This window comes from Callithrix jacchus, chromosome 14 (assembly GCF_049354715.1).
Source record: "Callithrix jacchus isolate 240 chromosome 14, calJac240_pri, whole genome shotgun sequence".
Taxonomy (NCBI): Eukaryota; Metazoa; Chordata; class Mammalia; order Primates; family Cebidae; genus Callithrix; species Callithrix jacchus.
The window spans coordinates 71,351,254-71,374,007 of NC_133515.1; the positions used below are offsets into that span (position 1 = coordinate 71,351,254).

A 22,754-nucleotide genomic window follows, 5' to 3' on the forward strand; every position below is an offset into this window, starting at 1 on the left:
AAAAACCTGGAACCAACCTAAAGGCCCGTCGATGATAGACTGGACAGGGAAAATGTGGCACATATAAACGATGGAATATTATGCAGCCATCAAAAACGATGAGTTTGTGTCCTTTGTAGGGACATGGATGAACCTGGAAACCATCATTCTCAGCAAACTGACACAAGAACAGAAAATCAAATACCGTATGTTCTCACTCATAGACGAGTGTTGAACAATGAGAACAAATGGACACAGGGAGGGGAGCATCACACACTGGGTTCTGTTGGGGGGAAATAGGGGAGGGACAGCCGGGGGTGGGAAGTTGGGGAGAGAGAGCATGGGGAGAAATGCCAGATATAGGTGAAGGGGAGGAAGGCAGCAAATCATGCTGCCATGTGTGTACTTATACAACTATCTTGCATGTTATTCACCTGTACCCCAAAACCTAAAATGCAATTAAAAAAAATAACCATTCTAGAATAAAAAAAAGAAAAAAAAGTTCTGGAATACGTGTGCAGAATGTGCAGGTTTGTTACATAGATAAATGCATGCCATGGTGGTTTGCTGTACCTATCAACCTGTCATCTAGGTTTTTTTTTTTTTTAATTGAAACAGAGTCTTGCTCTGTCACCCAGGCTGGAGTGCAGTGGTGTGATCACTGGTTCAAGTGATTCTCTTGCCTCAGCCTCCCGAGTAGCTGAGGCTACAGGTCCACGCCACCACGCCCAGCTAATTTTTGTATTTTTAGTAGAGATGGGGTTTCTCTATGTTAGCCAGGCTGGTCTCGAACTCCTGACCTTGTGATCCGCCTGCCTTGGCCTCCCAAAGTTTTGGGATTACAGGTGTGAGACATTGCGCCTGACCTGTCATCTAGGTTTTGAGTCCCGCATGCATTAGCTATTTGTCCTGATGTTCTCCCTCCCTTCCCACCTCCAACAGGACCTAGTGTGTGATGTTCCCCTTCCTGTGTCTATGTGTTTTCATTGTTCAACTCACACTTATGAGTGAGAACATGCGGTGTTTCATTTTCTGTTCCTGTATTAGTTTGCTGAGGATGATGGCTTCCAGCTTCAACTATGTCCCTACAAAGGACATGATCTCATTCCTTTTTATGGTTACATAGTATTCCATGATCTATACATACCATGTTTTCTTTATCCAGTATCATTAATGGGCATTTGGTTTGGTTCCATGTCTTTGCTACTGTAAATAGTGCTGCAATACATATACGTTGCCTGTGTCTTTATAGTCGAATGATTTATATTCATTTGGATATATATCCAGTAATGGCATTGTTGGGGCAAATGGTATTTCTGGTTCTAGGTCCTTGAGGAATCACCACACCATCTTCCACAATGGTTGAACTAATTTACATTCTCACGAACAGTGTTAAAGCGTTCTTATTTCTCCACAGCCTTACCAGCATGTGTCGTTTCTTGACTTTTTTTTTTTTAAGACGAGGTTTCACCATGTTGGTCAGGCTGGTCTTGAACTCCCAACCTCAGGTGATCTGCTCGCCTCGGCCTCCAGAGTGCTTGGATTACAGGCACGAGCCACCACGCCTGGCCTTGACTTTTTAATAATCATCATTCTGACTGGCATGAGATGGTATCTCACTGTGGTTTTGGTTGCATTTCTTTAATGATCAGTAATGTTGAGCTACCACATTTTCTTTATCCAAATTCATTCATTGATTGACATTTCGGTTTGTTTTTTTTTTCCACTTTTTGACTATTATGAATAATGCTGCAGTGAATATTGATGTATAAATTATCTGAGTCATTTTAGTTCTTTTGGGTATATCGTATGGTAATTTCATGTTTAACTTTTTGAAGAATGAACAAACTTCTTCCCCAGCAGCAGCACCATTTTATACTCCCATCAGCCATGCACAAGTTCCAATATCTTCACATCTTTACCAAAACTTGTTATCATTTATTTTTTTTATAAAAGCCATCTTAATGGGTGTGAAGCGGTATCTCATTCTGATTTTGATTTGCATTTCCCTAATGATTAATGATGTTGATCTGGAAACAAAACAACTCTGAGTATCTAAATGTGTCTGTGTTTTGGAATGTATGGACTCTGGTATTAGTGTTCTGAGTTAGTGCTACAAATAAACTCTATCAAAAGTTGAAAAAACAGATGCACAGCATTGAAATGGAAGGGGTTAAATACTGAGTCACATTTTCTTTTGTAATATAGTCACTGTCCAGAAGTGTTTTGATTCAAAACTTTAAAGATAGTAGGTAATACCCAGTACAATTGTTGGATTTAAGAAAGTAATTTTTTATATGTTTTCTTATGATTTCTGGGAGAAACATTATAGTTTGTTTTCCTATATCATTGTGTCTTCTGGAGTAAGGAGAATAACCTCCGGCTTACAGATGCTTGAAAATGTGGCTTAAAGTACAAAGCCTGGCAAAGGAGAGGAGAGAAGCAGCTAGATATTAATACGTAACCTGCAGAGTGGAGGATTTACTAGAAAGTCAGGCTTTCCAGTTAGTAAGCTACACAAACCATTTCTTACCTGTATGATAAGCCTCTAATTGAAAGTAAGTATTTTGCAGTGGAAGCCAAAGGCACAGACTCCCATTGTGAAGAGGAATTCTTTGAGGTTGCCAACTCTTGCCTAGAAAAGCATGCGTCTTCCTGTAAGAGATACACACTTATGGAATTCTGTCTAAGAGCATTGCATAACTACTCTTGAGGAAACAGAGTTTACCTTTTGCACTTACAAGAAGTAGAGCAATGCCTTTATACTGTCAGTAGAGTCAGAGAGGTAGGAATGTGGCTTGACCATCAAGAATACTGGAAATCATTAAAGTGATTGCCAGAAATACCAATATTGCTTTCTTCAAGCCATCAGTTCCAAATGAACCAAGAAACATTTTCCGTTAAAGAACTTTCAGAGAGTGAAGCCTGGTGATTTATCCAACTTTTTAGTATGATTGGAACTATCAGAAATTAGTGATTTTTTTTTTAAAGATTATTTTAAAAGTAATACATGTGCACTGCAGCAATTTGAAAACAAAGAAAGGCATAATAGGAACAGTAAAAGTCACCTGTTAAATTACCATACAGATTTGAGCACTGATTCATTTTCTTTCTCTCTTTTATGTGTGGACTTTACATGTGCACAGTACTGGTACGCACACATATCCACAAAATGCTGCATAAATATATATAAAGTGCTTTTATTTTCTTTCTACTTTCATAATTCTAATAATTTTATTTCTTGGGATCTTTATTTTTAACAATGTTTATGAAGGAATCATTTCTATCTGGTTTGTTTGCTTTACTAGAGGAAATAAATATCATAGCTATAATGATCAATACTGTTACTTAATATTATTGAGGGTTCTCTTCCGTATAAAAGTCTAAACTAAGATAAAAATTATAAGTCAACCTACTTAATGGATGTGAAGAAGTATTCACTTATAAAGACAGTTTACAAAAGCATTCTCTGTTGAAGTGATTTTAAGTGATTTTTCCTTAGTGCATGTGAAATATGGTTTCATTTGCAGAAGTTTGATTTGTACACGTTATCTCAGGAATATATCTGTGCCTAAAGCTGGCTGCAGCTGTACTTTTTGACTTAATTGTTTTTCCTGATAATTAGGAAAAGCATACATGTAAAATGAACTTAATTTTAATTTGCGGTAAAGAAACATGTTTCAGAAAGCATTCACGTGTATATTTAATTTGTTTTTTACAGATTCCTCAGTCTTTTGTATTGAAACCATGCAGCTCTCTCAAACTTTGCTACCTAGTAAACATTTTTAAAGTACAGAGAAAATACGTAAATATTTTAGGCATTAGACATACCTATTTACATATTGTAGATGTTATATTAAGCACTAGAAATACAAGGATAGATAACACATAATCATAATAATGACTGTTTTATTGAGTATTTCTCATGTACCTGGCATAATTTATCGATTGATTATCTTAGTAGGTTCTATTAACTTGGTAGGTTCTGATATAATCCTCATTTTACAGATGAAGAAAACAAATCTCAAAGAGATGAAATAACTTTGCCTAAGGACACAGAACTATTATCTGCCTGACTCCACAATCTGTGCTATTGTAGAGGCGAGGTTTGAGTGTTTTAGGAATACAAAGAAGGTATATTTTACCTACCTTCTAGGGTTTTGGCTCTGTTTTCTTAGGAAACAGAGCTGGAAGTAAAGCCTGGGTCCTAACATTTTATTGAATGGTACTAACCAAGACCAGCGGGAATGAAGGAGAAAGGGGGGAAGTAAGGCAAGGAAGGATGAGCAGTGTTACCAAGGTTACCTTAATCTTGCAGAAAATCTGAGCTGGTTGTCTTGTACATGGTACATCTTCTATCCAGACCATGTGAAACTACAGCCTTTTGGAACAGTCCAATATGTTTGTCTCTTACTGGTCAAAGTTCATCTCTTGGGACATTACCACAACTTAGGCTGGTGTTGGCTCAACGCTTGCGCAGCTGCTGGGGAAGCCAGAGCCCATGTCCTGTAATGTAGCATCTCATCTGAGTCTGAAAATGGCTGGATGAACCAGAACCTCCATGGATATAGTTGGGACAGACCTGAGGTTTGAAATAATGACTTCCACTGCTGTTGAAAAACCCTGCATAAAAGAAATTTATAGCAGGGAGTCATGGGATATGATTAATATAGGTAAACATGGAGACTTGATTGTAAGGTGGCAAGAGGGAAGGAGGAAGACCTAATCAGGAAGCTATTGTAATAGTTCTGCCAAAAGATGGTGGTGGCTCAGTAAATATGGTGAGAAATGATAGTATTTAATATATTTATATTTATTTAATATTTCAGACCTGAAACCAACCAGTTTAGTTAAAACTTTAAGTAACAGAAAATAATTTGTGGAACCTGAGAATTTGTTGGGCAATTTTTGTTTAAAAATATCACTCATCTCTTATGTTCAGTGACTAGGGGAGGCCTGATCTTCTTTCTCTGCATTCTCATTGCAAGACAGGCAATTCTCAGCTTTCCCAGTGGAGCCTGCCTAAAACTCCACTTAGTATGCCACTTAGAGTCTTTCTAAGACCCGTACTGGGTTTATTGATTAATTTATTTTTTTGAGATGATGTTTTACTCTTGTTGCCCAGGCTGGAGTACAATGGTGCAATCTTGCTCACTACAATCTCCACCTCCCAGTTGAAGCTATTCTCTTGCCTCAGCCTCCCAAAGCTGGGATTGCAGACTCCTGCCACCACACCTGGCTAAATTTTGTATTTTTAGTAGAGACGGGGTTTCACCATGTTGGCCAGGCTAGTCTCAAACTCCTGACCTCAGGTGATCCACCCGCCTTGGCCTCCCAAAATGCTGAGATTACAGGCATGAGCCACCACAACTGGCTAGATTTATGTTTTTATCTGGTGTACATTAGGTTGCTTCCCCAGGCTAATCTGGTTCACAGCATGCAGTGGGTTTCAGAGGAGTAGGGAAAAGATCCTCTCAGAGCTGCCAAGTAGTGCTGCCATGACTACTCTGGGCCTCTGTTGGCAGCAGCATCTCCAAGCCGTCTGATGGTTATAAGGTTGCCACAAGGGTACCAGGCTGAAAGCTGTGTGCTGCTGAAACCTAGCTGTGCTCTCTTCATTGTGCTACATGCCTTGGCATGGAGCTTCATTGGCCTAGAGGAAGAGATACCTTTTTCCTAATTCACTCATATGTACTATATGGGGTAGTGGAAACCCTCTCTCTCCTTTTGTCTGCTCATAAGTGAAGTGTGGTGCTACTTTGGAAGAGGGTCACCAGGAACTCTAGAACCTGGCTGGCCCTTCCTTTAATCATAGGCCCTGAAATCCCAGCACAGTTTTCCTGGGTTACAGATGATAGACTTGTGACCCAAAGTTTTAACTGTCATTTCAAGGTCACAAGGCTAAGAAGTGATGGAAGGCGAGTTAGAACCCAAATCTCATTTAGTTTTTCAGAAAATATTTTTTTCTGCTATAAATTCGTACCATGTACACTGGACAAAAATATTAAGGATCATATGTGGATCCCATCCTTAAGAAATTGACTGCCCCTAAGCAATTGACTGCCTAATAAAAGTAAGGTGTATAGTGTGTAAATGACCATATCACATAGTGATTGCACACAGTAGGCTGTTCATTAATACTTTTTGAATATCTTTCAAGGGAGTGTTTCTATTATATAAGAAAAGCTATACATAGATAAAAAAATATACACATATATACATGTACACACAGACAGAAAACTTTGTGTAACCCAGTTTTAATTACCTAACTATTCTGGTTTTTTGTTTTGTTTTGTTTTTGTGACAGAGTCTCACTCTGTTGTCCAGGCTGGAGTGCAGTGGTGTGATCTCAGCTCACTGCAACATCTGTCTCCCAGGTTCAAGTGATTCTTCTGCCTCAGCCTCCCAGACAGCTGGGATTACAGGTGCCCGCTACCACGTCCAGCTAATTTTTGTATGTTTAGTAGAGACAGGGTTTCACCATGTTGGCCAGGCTGGTCTTTAACTCCTGCCTTCAAGTGATCCATCTGCCTTCACCTCCCAAAATGCTGGGATTACAGTGTGAGCCACTGTGTCCAGCCTCTTCTGTATCTTAAACAAGTCTACGTGACAACTTTTCATGCAAGAATAGAAAGAAAAAGTTATACGCTCAGTGAATAGAAGAGAAAAACTTTGGTAACAGTTGTCAGTTTGCAGTCGAATTCCAAGTTCTTATCAATCGTATTTTTTAGGGCTTGATGGAGAAGGAGGTCAGGAGCAGGAAATGTTTCATTTGTGAGAAGGATAGATTTTACCTGGAATTACAGTCACATGTTACTTAATAACAGGAATTCATTCTGAGAAATCTGTCACTAGGGGGTTTTATTGTTGGTGAACATCCTAGTGTATACTTGTACAAATCTAGATGTATATCCACACCTAGGCTGTATGATACAGCCTGTTATTCCTAGGCTGCAAACCTGTACAGCATGCTACCATACTGAGTATGTAGGCAGTTGTAACACAGTGATAATTGTTTGTATATCTAAACATAGAAAAAGTACAGTAAAAATATGGCGGTATAATCGTCTGGGACTGTCATTAAATATGTGGTCCATTGTTGACCACAGCATCATTTTGTGACTCATTACAGCTATTATTTCTCCATTTTTAACTTTACTGCTACTCACTCTTTCCTGTCTTCGCTCTCCTTTTTTCTTATCAATGGCAATAGCTGCAGTTACTTTTGCACCAACCTACTATTTTCCATCCATCCTTCCAAAAAGGGACATGTTTTTATTGTCATTACTACTATGAATTTTTCAAAAGACATTAGCCCTGCCAATGACCTTTGTATTACTCACATTACAATTGCTGGCAGTGATTCATATTCAAATTATTGTTCAGTGAATTAGGAGTCGATGATGCAGTTTGTTTGTACAACCTCTTTCTCAGTTCTTTGTCTACTTTAGTTTCCTCCTTGTTAGCTTTATTTATAATGGATGGGAACAGAAAATATGGATGAAATACTAAAACATTAAAAGCAATATCTGAAACAGATATCCTTGAGCCATTTATACCACACATAGAAACCTAGGAGACACTCTTCTGTCTGAAGTAGGAAGTAGGCTTTCATGCTATTTTGCTCTACATTTTCAATAACTTTTAAATGTTCTTCTGTATAACTTATACAGTTATACAGCACAGTATGTATTTTTCAACATACAAAAGTCAATTACAGTAGTCCCCTCCTCAAGTTCAAGGAGGATCCATTCCAAGACCCCCCCGTGGATGCCTGAAACCATGGTTGGTAGTAAATTCTGTAGCTTACATTTTTTCCTGTACATACATACCTGTGATAAAGTTTAATTTATAAATTAGATATTATAAGAGATAACAATTATAACAGTAGACCATAATAAAAGTTAAGTGAATATGATCTCTCTCAAAATACCTTATTGTACTATAACACAGGTAACTGAAACCACAGAAAGCAAAACTGCAGATGACGGGGGACCACTGTCATGTAATATGCCATGTGATTAGGCAAAAGAACAAAAACCAGGTGATTGTTTATGCAGGCACAGAAGAGGCATTTGACAAACTATTTCATGTAAAAACAAAATTAAGAATTGAAGGGAAATTTCTCAACCTGTTGAAGGGTATCAGTAGAAAATCTGTAGCTAACAATATACTTGATGATAAAAGACTGAAAGCTTTCCCTCTAAAATCAGGGACAAGACAAGGAAATCCACACTCGCCACTCCTATTCAGCATTGTACTGGAGGTTCTAGCTAGGCTAACTAGAAAAGAATAAAAAATAAAAGTTATCCAGTTTGTAAAGGAATTGCAAAACTATCTCTTTTTCTGGTAACATGATTTAAATATAGAATATCCCAGGGAGTCCACACACATGAAATTAAAGCTAATAGACAAGCTCAGCAAGGTTTCAGGACACAAGGTCATCATCCAAAAATTAATTGTACACTAGCAATGAAAAACCTAAAAATGAAATTAAAACAGTTCAATTTGTAATAGCATCAAAAACAATAAAATACATAGGAATAAATTTAGCAAAGGAAGTACAAGAGTTCACTGAAAATTTTAAACATTTTCTGAAGAAATTATAGGCCTAAATAAATAGAAAGATGGCCTGTGTTCGTCACTGGCAGACGTAATGTTATTAAGATGACATATTCCCCAAATTAATCTATAGACTCAGCCCAACCTCTGTTAAATCCTTTCTGGCTTTTTTTTTTTTTTTCAGATCTTAAAATACATAGAAATTCAAGGGACTCATAATAGCCAAAACAGTCTTGAAAAAGAACAAAGTTGGAGGCCCCACAGGTCCCAGTTTCAAAACTTAGTGCAAAGAAACAGTAAATAAGATATCGTGGCATTGACATAAGGATAGGCATATAAATCAGCAGATTAGGATTGATTGTACAGAAGGAAATCCCCACATTTAATAAACAAAGTGCCAAGGCAATTCAATGGGAAAAGACTAGCCTTCAGCAAATGGTATGGGACCAACTGGATATCCACATGCAAAAGAATGAATTTGATCCCCATCTCATACCATGTTCAGATAACTCAATGTATTAAAAACCTAAATGTAAAAGCTAAAACTATGAAACTTTTAGAAGAGGACATAGGTAAATTTTTGGACCTTGGATTAGGTAACATTTAGTTAGATATGACACCTAAAGTACAAGCAATGAATGAAAACAATAGACTTGATCAAAATTAAAATGTCTAGGTGGGCACAGTAATGTGCACCTGTAGTCCCAGCTACTCAGAAGGCTGAGGCTGGAGGATTGCTTGAGCCCAGAAGTTCAAGGCTGCAGTGAGCTATGATCACACTGCTGTACTCCATCTTGGGTGACAGTACAAGAGGCTGTCTCTAAAAAAGTTAAATATATATATATATTTTTTTAATAAAACTTAACCAGCATCAAGAAAAAGAATGTTTTTCAAAGGACACCATCAAGAAAGTATAGACAACCCACAGAATGGGAGAAAATATTTGCAAATTATATATCTGATGAGTAGAGTGCCCAGAATATATAAAGAACTCTTACAACTCAATAATAAAAGACAACCCAATTTTAAAACAAAGAATATATATATATATACCATTCCATGCCCACTAAAATAAAATGTACAGACAATAACTAGTATTGGGGAGGATGTGGAGAAATTGGAGAACTGGTGAAATTGGAACCCTTATACATTGCTAGTAAGACTATGACATGGTGTTACCACTTTGGTGGTTCTTTTAAAGGTTAAACGTAGAGTCACTATATGACCAAGCAATACCACTTCTAGGTATATAGTTATGAGAAATGAAAACATGTTCACACAAAAGCTTGTACATGAATATTCTTAGCAAAATTATTCATAATATTCCAAATTGGAAATAGCCCAAATATTCATCAAATGAAGAACAGATTTTTAAAATATGGTATATATACACAATGTGATATTATTCAGCCATAAAAAAGGAGTAACATATATGCTACAACATGGGGGAACCTTGAGAACATTACGCTAAGTGAAAGAAGCCAAACATAAAAGGCCACATATTGCATGACCCCATGTATATGAAGTACCCAGAAAAGGCAAGTTTATAGAGACAGAAAGTAGATTCTGCTTTCCTACTGCAGGAGAATAGGGAGTGAGAACCAACCGATCCAGAGTTTCATTTTGAGGTAATGGAAATGTCGTGAAATCTAGTTAGGGGCGATAGCTTCACATTTTGTGAATATAGTAAAAACCACTGAATGGCATCCTTTAAAATAAAATTTAAAATAGTAAATTTTATGATATGTGAGTTATACCTCAATTAAAAAAATAATTTAAAAATTATTTTTAAAACCAAAAAAACATTCAACCCGTTTTGGAGGTTGGTATGGCATGAACTCATTATTCTGAAAATGGTCAATATATGGAAATAATTCTTTACTAACTGATGAACAGGTAACCAAATAGCAGATGAGGAAAAGCTTTTTTTTTTTTTTTAGTTTTTGTGAGTATGTAAATGATTAATGCAGGAGGCCTATAGAATATCGTGATTTTGCTACACCTAATGGAAAACATAATGATCATCGATTCCTAATGAGGGCACTTTATAAGAGATGTCTTAGTTCCTTTGGGCTGCTATAACAAAATGCCCACAAATTTATTTCTCACAATTTGGAGGCTGGGAAGTCCAAGATCAGGATGCTGGCACTTGTAGTGTCTGGTGAAGGCCTACTTTCTGGTTCATAGATGGCACCTTTTCGCTGTGTCCTCACATGGTGGAAGAGGTGAGGCAACTGACTGGGGCCATTTTTATAAGGGCACTAATCCCATTCATGAGAGCTCTACCCCCGACTTAATCATTTCCCAAAGGCCTCCACCACCTAATGCCTTGGAGGTTAGAATTTCAACAAAGGAATTCTGGGGGAACACAAATATTCAGACCATATCAGGATGGATGAGGCAGATAGGTTTGGAACCCTCTGGTCCATCTTAATATTACTCAAAAGATATTGTGTGTCTCCTGTGGGCAGCCTATTGAGTCAAAGGAGTTTTGTTTGAGGGTGCCCATTCACTTTTCTAAAACAGTCCTCTACAGTGTTGTTTAAGGTGTGCATTTCTCAACATCTCTAGGAACTCCTGGTTTAATTTTATTGCATCTGGCAGCCTTTATCAGAAAGTATGTCTTGGGGCAAGATGTAGTCTGTGTTTCTGTTTTCCTTTTCTTTTTGTGTTTTTGCATTGATTTCTGAGAGGAGTGAAGGTTTCAGATGTCTTTACCAAGTCATCTTAGACCTAAAGCCTTTGGAAACGACTTCACTAGATCGGGTAAGAGATAATTCAGACCTAAAGGAGGGCAGGGATTATATTGATGAAGTAACAGCATGGATTGATTTGTTGTTTCAGGATTAAATTAAGGCACATAGTAGGACCTCCATGAATGTTTGTTGGCTATTGAATGAACATAAGTGGATCTGTCTAGTTTTAGGGTTTTATTGTGGTTTTGATATGGATTGTGCTTGTCTATCTATAAAGTTTACTTCTAGGGTTACCATGCATGACTCGAGTTACTTCTGGACTTCTAGAAGACAGGTTGCAAACTGGTGGCCAGTAGGACAAAATAGCCCACCACTGTTTTATTTGGCTTTCATGGTGATTTTTTTTTCCTTTAATTTCCTGCCAGTATTTCAAAATAGATTTCACATAAAAACCAGGGTTTCTGACTTCTCTTGAAAAAGCAGAAGATCTGGCAAAACTGGACTGATATTTCCTCATGGCAGCAACTCAGCTGACACTAACTACATTAGACAAAGTCCTCTGCTGCCTCTGTCCTCATTGTTCCTGTGGGCATTTGAGCTTGTGACTCTTAAGGGCAGTGCTTTCAGGAAGCTGTTTTCTAAACCTTGTGTTGTTGCTTTTAGTGATATTTCTACTTATATTGCTATTTAACACACCATATGGTTATGGCACTTACTGAATTAGAGCATAAGGTCTGTAATACCAGTAAGTATGTATTTTCTGTTTCTGGCTCTTATCCATGATGCTGGTATAGGGCCTTCCACACTGTAGCAAAGTAAGTACATAGACTTCTCTGTACTGATTTGACAGAGTAATTGAGGAACCCTGCAAGGCCAAAACAGTCAAGACCCTTTTAGGATCTTCCAGAGTATCTTGACACATTGGTTTGGAAAAGTATGGAAAAGATTATTATCATCTTGGAGAAATAATTTATGTTTATTAATGATAATTCCTGCCTCTTATTTTTACTAAGTTATCAGATAATTTCAATGTTGAAATTACTTGATAAGTTACTTGCATCGGGAAGCTGATAAGCAACGTTTTGGATGTTAACTATTTTCTTGGCCATATTAATTACCTGGATTCTTTGAAGTTAGGATTTTTGGGTTTTGTTTTTATGTTTTTAGAGACACGTTCTCACTCTGTTGCCCAGTCTTGGGTGCACTGGCAGAATCATAGCTTACTGCAGTCTCAAACTCCTGGGCTTAAGCAGTCCTCCTGCCTCAGCCTCTTGACTACCTGGGATTACAGGCATGTGCCATGGCACCCGGCTAATTTATTAAAAAAATTTTTTTTTAAAAAAACAGATGTGGGGTCTCGCTATATTGTCCAGGCTGGTCTCAAGCAATCCTTCAACTTTAGCCTCCCAAGTAGCTGGGATTATAGGTGTCTGCCACTGTACCTGGTTCTTTGAAATTAGGTTTTATAAGTATTTTTTCATAGGTAAATGATTTCAGAAAATAAGTGGAAAGAGCTCAGTTTTTTTTACTGGGATATTCATTGTCAGGAAGAATATAGAAAAACAAATTTTTAAAAAAGAAGTGTTATTTGGTGCTGTAAGTGCAGAGATATAATGAAAACCATTGATGGTAATGTTAGAAATATAGGAAAAGGATGTGTTGTGTGGATGTGATTTGGTTGTAGAGCTCAATTTAAGTCATTGAATTGATTACTGTAAAGTATTTTTTAAAAATTATTTTATGAACACAAACCTATTTTTCTAGCTTCACATTAGTCAGTTAGATAATGATTTTGAATCATCTAGTTTGAGCATGGTAAATGTTGGTTTCATGCCATGAATATTTAACTCTTACTGTGTTTTCATTTGTACATTAGGTGCGAAATTCATCCACACTTCTCTTTAGTGCCTTGATCACAAGAATTTTTGGAGTTAAAAGGGGAAAGGATGAACATTCCAAAGCAAATAGGTAAGCTTCATCTAAGGCTAACTTTACTTTTTAAAAAAATACAATGTTGTCTTGGCCAAAAACAATTTTTGAAATTGCGCCTGCTGTTATAGATTCATCTAGAGCATAAAACTATAAAAATACTATAATGAATTAACCTATGCTGCCAAGTTCTAAACTCTTGGGCAAAAATATCAACTGTTTAATAATTGTACCTTTCAAAGCAGGTAACAAGGGGTGAAATGTAGAGCTTGTTTCTCTCTGCAAGCTAGTTTTTTTAAAAATGTGCATTTTAAGTATTCCTGAAATGTCCTAACTTTACTTGTAGATGTTATCCTAGCTTGCATAACATCTTAGTTTTATAAGTGGAAGTTTAAATGTTTATGATCCTCTCTGATTACCTTTGCATTAAACTCTGGTAGTAAGAGAAGCACCTATACATGTTAACCACAAGAAATAAACAGTGCTTTTTAGTTTTGGTCTTTAGTTTTATGTTTACCGTCTAATTGTTTTTGTCTTAACAAAACAACTTTTTTGTTATGCCTGGAAAGAAACCTGTGGAACCATTTTGATTTTGGGTAGTTTTTAGATAAAAATGCACAAGGATTGTTTGTTTTTGAAGAAGAAAACCTTTGAATGGTTATTCTTTAGCATTTCAGAGGATTTAATGGTTATCTAATTGGCTTGAAATTGTTAACACTAGATGTCACTGTTGCTGCATCTTTAATACCTCCCTTCACTTTAGGATCCGGTTTGGCCCAGTGGTCTTCCTCTTGAGGATCTAGAGTTATATTCAAAGCCCTATTTCCTTCCTACCTTAAAAAGTCATCATGCTTCAAAATTTAAGTTTTAAGCTGTTATTTATTAAAATGTATGTTTGTGTGATGGAACTAAATCTTAGGAATTAAAAAAATAAGAAATCATTCTGTGATGTGCTAGTGGTAACTCTAATGAAGCCCACTGTGGTAGCTCTGAAGTATCATTTAAACTGCTTCTTGTCACCCTGTAACATTCACCAGATATTTGAAAGGAAGGTAACTGGCTGTAAGTATAAATCCCCTGAGTATGTTCAGGCAATACCTGATAGCTTTTTAATTATTATTTTTTTTAACTGAATAGTATTTTTTAAATAAATAAACATTACTCTTTTGGAAGCATGATTATATTTCTTATTTTTTAAGCTGTTCTTAAAGAAATTCCTCCTGTCACTAACTGGAAGTCACTAATACTTGTTTCTCCTTAGCTTTGTCTATTATGTTAATAATTCTCCAGTGTGATACAGTTTAAAACAGTTGGGTCATGTTATAAGGCCTTGGTAAACACTGGTATAAATAAGACATTAAGTCATCAAACAAGTAAAATTAATGTTTAAAACTGAACTTGAAGAATAATAGTTTTTGGTTTTTTTTAATTTTTTTTAAGGCGGAGTTTTGCTCTTGTTACCCAGGCTAGAGTGCAATGGCGCGATCTCGGCTCACCGCAACCTCCGCCTCCTGGGTTCAGGCGATTCTCCTGCCTCAGCCTCCTGAGTAGCTGGAATTACAGGCACATGCCACCATGCCCAGCTAATTTTTTGTATTTTTAGTAGAGATGGGGTTTCACCATGTTGACCAGGATGGTCTTGATCTCTTGACCTCATGATCCGCCCGCCTTGGCCTCCCAAAGTGCTGGGATTATAGGCGTGAGCCACTGTAACCAGCCTAGTTTTTGGTTTTTATGAAGTGATTCTTGAGTATATATAGTAAATTTTAACATGTGTGGGAGGAAATGATCAGTTTTATTTCATTAGTTTATATCTGAGGGTGGAAGAATATGACAGTGATACCATACAATTTTAATTTTCTGCCAAAGTCACACTGGTAGAAACTTCCATTATAAATTTATTACCCTTGGATAGGAAAGGTTACAAAATATATGAGGTTCCTATAAAAAAGGAAATAGAAATGAGACATTTAAGTTTTTAAATGTGAAGAACATCTTTGGTGAGAGCTTTTAATTTGAGTAATCAAAGTTCGGTATGGACCATTAGGCATACAAGGCTTCTGTGCCCTGTTTAACCCATGAAGATACATTTCTTGGCAGTTCCCATTAGGTTTGCTCTGCAAAACCTTTAGTGTCTTAAATTTGCAGTTGCTTGTGATGGTTCTTTTAGTGGTAGTTTGTTTAATTATGTCACTTTTTGTTGAAATGTTTATATGCCTGTTCCTTACAATATTAACTTCCTGAGGGAAGGACCTTTGTCATCTATTCTGTGTATGTAATGGGCACTTGAAGAATGCTAGTAATAGTGATGTCTTGATTGGTTACTTACCCATTGGATAACTAACCTCAGCTGGTGACACACCTCACAAGTCAGTTGTTTCCTTTCATAACCACAAATTGTCCTGCTCATAATCTTGGAAGTGTGTATTCTTGGTTAGAGGGAACTGGACATTAAAAGAACATCTGCTTTTTCCATCTAATGGGGAAAAAGGTCTAACTTGAAGTAAACAAACCTGGTTTGTAGGCATGTTGCTGCCACTGGAGATTACCTTAATAGGCTCCCTTATCCGCTTTGCACTTCAGTTTCTCCATCTATATGCCAGGAATAATAAGATCTGTGCTATGTAATCCTAGGGCTGTTGTGAGGCTAAAACTATTAGAAGTTTATTTTCTTTAAAATAATGGAAGTCCTAGGCGATCAGAGATACAGTTTGGTTTTTCTTTCTGTTACCACTTCTGTGAATATACTCATGATTGTCTTGCTCTTAAGACTGTGCTTTTTCAGGACAAGGTCAATATCTTAACCATTTTTGGGTACCTAGTGCCTAGCATAGTCTCTGGCTGCAGGGGGCATATAGGAATAATTGCTTAATGAATAAGTAAATTTTGTTACTAGAGGAGAAATAATAAATCTGGTTTCTACTCCTGCCTATGTTACCATATAGCCACTATAACCAACTCAGACAAGATAGCCAGCCTCTCTGGGCTTTGGTTTTCTTCTCTGTAAAGTAAGAGGTTTGGAATATCCCTGAGGTCATTTCTCTCTTTAAAATACTAAAACAAGGCTTTACATAATGTTACTGGAATTGTAAATTTGGTAAAATGATGTATTCCCAGTGCCATAGAACAGTACCTGCCACGTAGTAAGACAAGACGTTCCTATTTCATATATAAAGCAAAGAGCAGAGGATCTGCCTCTCTGTCAAGTGTGTAGAGTATGCTTGTAATGACTGAATTTTACACCCATTAGTCTTATTTTAGTTGTGTTTTTTGTATTTTAAAGAATAAGAAAACACAAGTTTTACCTGTGCTTTAAAAATAATGTTATTACATTTTAATTTTTTAAATGTTTTTTCTTTCTGTTTATTGCTGCCTGACTAATGGTCTGACAGAATGAAGAACTGATTCTATGTAAAATCAGAACCGGCAGAGCTCTGCAACCTGTGGAGTATGCTGTGCTTTCTAAAATGTTCTCCTTCTCCCTGCAAGTGGGCTCACCTTCATAGCTCCTCATTCTCTGCAGGATGGGAGCTAAACTAATATGGCGTTTAGCTCTAGGTCTTTCCCTTTATCATCTGTGTGTATGAACTTTCAGCTGTGAGTCCCAGCTAATGACACATGTCAGTATGTAGCAATCAGAAAAGATTTTATTTTTGACTTCTTGGAGTGTCTCCTTTTCCAAAGCTTCATACAGGTGCTTAATGTACAGCATCGTCTAGCTTTTGTGCTCTCTCTCCACTTTAAATCAATCAGTGAGCCAATGACAACTTGAAAGCACTTATCATGAAGTTAGTATTAACATAATAGGGGAGTACATGAGGAATATAAAACTGGGAGTTTACAGTTCAGTTACGGAGACAAAAACTGTTACATGTGAGTCAGATACCAATAGGAGACACCATGTAAGAATCACCTGTACAATGCGATGTGAGTAATGAACACATTAGAAATTTATTAACGGGAGAATTGAGTGGAGTATTTGTTGGGGGAAAGTAGTATTTCTTACAAAGCCTTGGAAAATGAGTAGATTTGGGGGTACATGGAAACAGGTAGATTGAAAGAGTAACAAAAAATAGTAGTCTTTTTTACTGTGTTAAGTACAGTCTCTATTCTAGCTTATTAAAGAGAGCTCATAGTCAAATTAATAGCTTAGAATGATTTAGTGCTATTTGAGAAGAAAATGGGTTTCTAAACGCATGGCAAGATCCAAGTAAAATTGTTTCCAGTGACTGTGTTGGGAGATGTTAAATTGTGTTTATTTTATTTTCCACGGTATAAGTGACAGAGAATTATTTTAGTTATTTTTCTTAACATTTTAGTGCTGTGGGTCTGGAAGGATTCTTCAAGGGGCATCTAATCCAGACCAGCATCCTGCTTATAGAGAGATTTTGAAGCAATTTCCAGACAGACTGGCTTCTCTCCTGTTCTTCATGTTTTCTAGGAAAAGAGATTCCACAAGTTTCTGTGGTTACCCACTCTATTGTTGGAGAAAGAACTGAATTCTCAAAACTAAAATTGAAAGCTGCAGGGCAATTGGGTTTTCATATTTTAGAGAATGTAATTATTAGAACTCAGAATAGCTTATTTGCTTTGAACTACATAGTAGCTTGCAGCAAGCCCTATTTGGCCAAGTTGAAAATCAGAATTTTCTTTTGACTGTGGCCAGGGTTATTTATCCTGGGCTGGAGTGCAATGGTGCAATCTTGGCTCACTGTAACCTCTGCCTCCCCCCCAGGTTCATGTGATTCTTTTGCCTCAGCCTCCCAAGTAGCTGTACACTACCACACCAGATTACAGGTGTACCCTACCACACCAGGCTAATTTTTTGTATTTTTTTTTTTAGTAGAGATGGAGTTTCACTATGTTGGCCAGACTAGCCTCAAACTCCTGACCTTGTGATCCCCCTGCCTTGGCCTCCCAAAGTGCTGGGATTACAGGCGTGAACAGCCAGGGTAATATTAACATCCTCAAACCCAAAGAATTCTCATTTCTCTACTGAACAAGCATTTATTGTATTTTTACTCTGGGCCAGGCCCTCTGCTAGTTACTGGGATTCAATGATAAATCAGAAATACTCTCTGCCCTAGGGGACTCCTGGTCTGATGAAGAATATGGTAATTGTCTGTGGTGCTGGAGTCCCTGTTCAGTTGTCTAGAAGGAAAAGAGAAGTCGTGAAGGAAGGTAACATTTCTTGAGTGTGTGGGCCATGTCAGGCCCTTTATACATGTCTAACTTAGCTGGGATCGCAGCTCTGCTTGGTAGGTAGTGTCATCCTCATTTCACAGAAGAGGAACCTAATGCTGGTGAGGTTTAGCTACTTGCCCGTGGCCATACAGCCAGAAAGTGGCAGAACTAGAACACAAAGAGAATTCCATCTGCAGAGCACATGATGTTACACACCAACGTGGGTTCCCTCAAGAGCAGGGAGTCACCTTTTTGGAGTTGGCTTTAGGTTTTATTTTGTCAGACTCTATGGGAAATTCGCCACTTCACCTAGAGTCTGAATGTTGACCAATAATCTGACATCTCCCACATGGTAGGTTGATTTTAGAAGGAAAAGTAGGAGCAGACCAGAGGAGAATTTGATTTGAGTTGACTTTAAGATTCTTTCTCTGAATGGTGAAAGACAATAAGGATTGCATACTTTTGGTGCATGAATGTTATTTACTTCAGTGAGCCCCTCGATGTTCTCATGTAGACAGAGGTGAGAGAATAGCAAGGCACAAGGCTTCTAATGTCAACCAGGACTGTCGTAAAACCAAGAAGGTAGAAATCTTGGTTTTCTGGTTAGAAAGTAGAGAATGAACTAAATTACCCCAATAAGGATATCACTGTTGCTAGCAAGAAGTTAACTTTTTTTTTTTAACATTTATCTCTATAAAACTCTTATATTTGATAATAGTTTGGTGCTGTTGATAAAGGATTTTGAGGTTTATGACAGTTCTCGCTTATGATACAATTTCTGTAGACTTAACCTTTTTTAGAGTCTGTGCTTATATTGATATCTTTAATTAAATTGATACTAATAACCATTATTATTTGTTTTTATCTTTGAGAGGACCTAGGAAGTCATCCAGTCTTATTCTCATTTTGGAGATCTTAAAATTGAGGTGCAGAAAAGTTAAGCAGTTTTTGCAAGGTCACAGAGATAGTGCTGGTGATATAATTTAATGGTTATTTTTAGTTCACAATAAGCTCAACGAGAACATTTTAAAAAATCAGTCCATTGTTTAGATATGAAGTTTCTGTTAGCAACAATAATACTAGTTTGGATTCAGATTATTCTAATTTAAAATAGGAAGCTTATTTTCTCAAAGAGTGACTTTAATTATCAAAGGATTGTAAATATTAATTATTTGAAAGTAAGTTAAGAGCTCCAGTGTTTTGGTATAGTCTGGAGTGTCATTTGTGCATTTTCCAGAGTTGTTTGTAGAATGAGCATTCATTCTTGTTCTTTATGCAGAGTAGATAAATGAGTATTTTTGGAGCCTGAGAGGTAAAGTACAAGTTTTGTGTAATCCTGGTTGAGATGTTCTTAAAGTCAGAATTAAGTCTATACTGACACTTTGGCCTACTGGAGAGTTTCATGTTACAAGTTTTTGTTCATTCTTAGGTTCATAGATTAGAGGTAAGAAAACCACAAATAAAGTTTTTAACTGAAAAGACGTTCTTAAAAAGAAATGTTTTCATGAACTTGAAGTGGGAATTAGTCATTGTGTTCTTAAATATTGACTCTTGTGTGGACCAAGTAATCTTTATTTCTAAGTACTGCTTCAGGCCATTGCCTTCTTTAATAACTAAGGCATTGTTGCTTTAGTTTGAGCATGTTCTATGGAATTTTGGCAATGCATGCATCCTCTTTCTGCATCTTAGTAAAAGCATGAGTAAATATTTTTTCTTAGCTTTGGTATTTTTGTAGCTTACATTTTATATGAGCCAGACTAATATAATGTAATACCAGGATTACATAATTCAAGACGTCAGGATTGCTTCCAGGACTATGAGATAAAGTCTTCTTCTATCAGGGGGTTGACAGCAGTATTTCTTGCTCATTCAGTACCTGTAGAAAAATACTGCAGAGCTATTTTCCAAATGCGAAAATGGAGTCAACGAAGTTAAAGGCAGAGGGAACAGTTTCTTTAGAACTTGGATGATAGTTCTTTATTCAGAACTTGGTCCTTGTAGCTATTGATTTTAGTAATGTACAGTTTGGAAATTTCAGGAATTTCCAACTATTGTTGTTATACATTGAACTTTTAAATAAAATATACTCTTAATTTTTTTCATTGAATACTCCTTATGTACCTTGGCATCCTAGTATGTACAAAAGTAGTTTATAGCATGTCTGAGATTTCAAGGAGTTTAGCATTTATTGAGAGGTAAGACCAACATGGGAACTAATTTAGGAAATGTAAGTATCAAACTCTCTGGTGCTAACTATCAGGGGATAAGAGATCAGAGGAGGATGAGGCTGGTCTCCATGTAGCAGTCTGGGTTGAATCTGGACATGAAAGGATGGTCAGGATTTGAATAGGTAGGGAAGAATGTTGCATTTGGGATTATGTAACATAAACAGAGATGTAGAAGTTGGAACACACATTGTACATGTCTAAGAAAATTAGAATATGAATCAGTCTAGGACAGAGAGGACATGATGGAAGTTTTCATTCAGTCATTCATTCCTAGAGCAAGGATTCATTGGTCACCTAATCTGCATAGGTGCTGTACTAGGTTCTGAGACTATCAGTGAGTGAGTAAAAGAGACATGTCAGGAGACTAGTTTGAATTTTACAGAACATTAGGATTCATTTAGAAGTCTTTGTATCAGAGTATTCTTTGATAAAACCATTGCTTTAAGAATTATTTGAAAAGCGATTGTATTCTGTGCCACTGGCTGTTGGGCATGGAGAATGTGATGCAAGGCCTTGGAAGGTAGTTGCTCATGAGTAAGTAGCTCTTTGTAGATTTTAAAGCATGGTGACAGCTTGGTGTGATTATTTCTGCATTTTGTGTGTGTGTGTGTAACACTTCTAAATTGAGTAGAGGCTATGTTAATGGAGAATATATGTCCTGTGTTTGTTTTAAGGAATACTAGTTTTCTCAAGAAATGAAAAGGTATTTAGTGAAAAATAGATTTTTCTGTTATTCACTGACTAGAAATGCTGAATTAAATAATGACAGGTTTCTCAGACCATTTAATGTGCTATAATGCATTTTGAGAATCCAATCATCCCCTCCCCTCCCCTCCCCTCCCCTCCCCTCCCCTCCCCTCCCCTCCCCTCCCCTCCCCTCCCCTCCCCTCCCCTCCCCTCGTTTCAGTTACAGCTAAAAACACTGTAATGTGGCGGGGCGCAGTGGCTCATGCCTATAATCCCAGCATTTTGGGAGGCCGAGGCGGGGTGGATCACAAGGTCAAGAGATCGAGACCATCCTGGTCAACAAGGTGAAACCCCGTCTCTACTAAAAATACAAAAATTAGCTGGGCATGGTGGTGTGCGCCTGTAGTCCCAGCTACTCGGGAGGCTGAGGCAGGAGAATTGCTTGAACCCAGAAGGCGGAGGTTGTGTTGAGCCGAGATCGTGCCATTGCACTCCAGTCTGGGTAACAACAGCGAAACCCCATCTCAAAAAACAAAACAAAACCGAAAACACTGTAATGTCTCCCAAGTTGTCAGATAAAAATTTAAAATAGTGTCCTACATACAATAGGTAGTCAATACATTTGAATCTAGGAAAATGTCATAATTGTAGACCTTTAAAAATTCTAGACTAAAATGCCTCTTTGAGAGATGAACTTTATATTCTACATTAGAATCTTCTACCATTTTGTCAGAAGAAGTTATTTTCATTTTCCCAAAGACTTAACTATTAATATGGGGAAGATAATGCCTATAATACAGTTGATGAGCTGATCAGCAAGCTTAGTACCCAACTGGTAGGACTGCGATTTATGTATCTGTTGGTGGGGTGGGGGAAGAGTGCAGACAGGGAGAGGGACATAGCATAGTAACCAGCTTTGAAATACAGTCTTGCTAGTAAATTAAGTGGCATACTCTGTTGTCATCCCTAATCCCCACAGTAATAGCGCCATCTGTAAACATTTACCCAGAGGCTTGAAATAATTCAGACTTACGCAGTTAGAACGCTTTTGGCTGCAAGTAACTGTAAACCCAAATCAAAATTTAAACACAGAAAACTTATCACATATATAACCAGGAAGTTTTAAAGAGGATTGCTTCTTTCAAGGTTGAAAACATCATCAGAGACTGGAATTTCTCCTTATGCTTCTACTATACCATCCTTGACATGATGCCATGAGCTCCAGGCAAGCTTCCTTCATGGTTGCAAGATGGCTACAGTTCCAGCCATATCCAGATACTACAGTGTCTAGGCATGATACCCAGTGGCCTTGTGCATTTCTGTTTCTTTTTAAGAGCAACAGCATTTCCTCCTGTTTATGTCCCCATGGCCCCACCTCCACACTCTACATACTTTTCTTCATATCTAGTTGGCCAGAGTTAACATCTTAGCATGCTCCAGCTTATCCCTAGTGAGGGAAAGAGATCCACTATAATTAGACTAATCAGGA

General features: G+C 37.3%; 1 protein-coding gene across 4 annotated transcripts in view; it reads left to right on the forward strand.

The window, feature by feature from the left end:
- Positions 1 to 22,754, forward strand: part of THADA (THADA armadillo repeat containing) — a 361,249-nt gene that overhangs the window by 86,125 nt on the left and 252,370 nt on the right. For all 4 annotated transcript variants that reach the window (XM_035272684.3, XM_035272683.3, XM_035272686.3 and 1 more), the window contains one exon: positions 13,114 to 13,205. In XM_035272684.3, the coding sequence (XP_035128575.3) occupies positions 13,114 to 13,205 (92 nt within the window). The remainder of the gene's footprint in view (positions 1 to 13,113; positions 13,206 to 22,754) is intronic.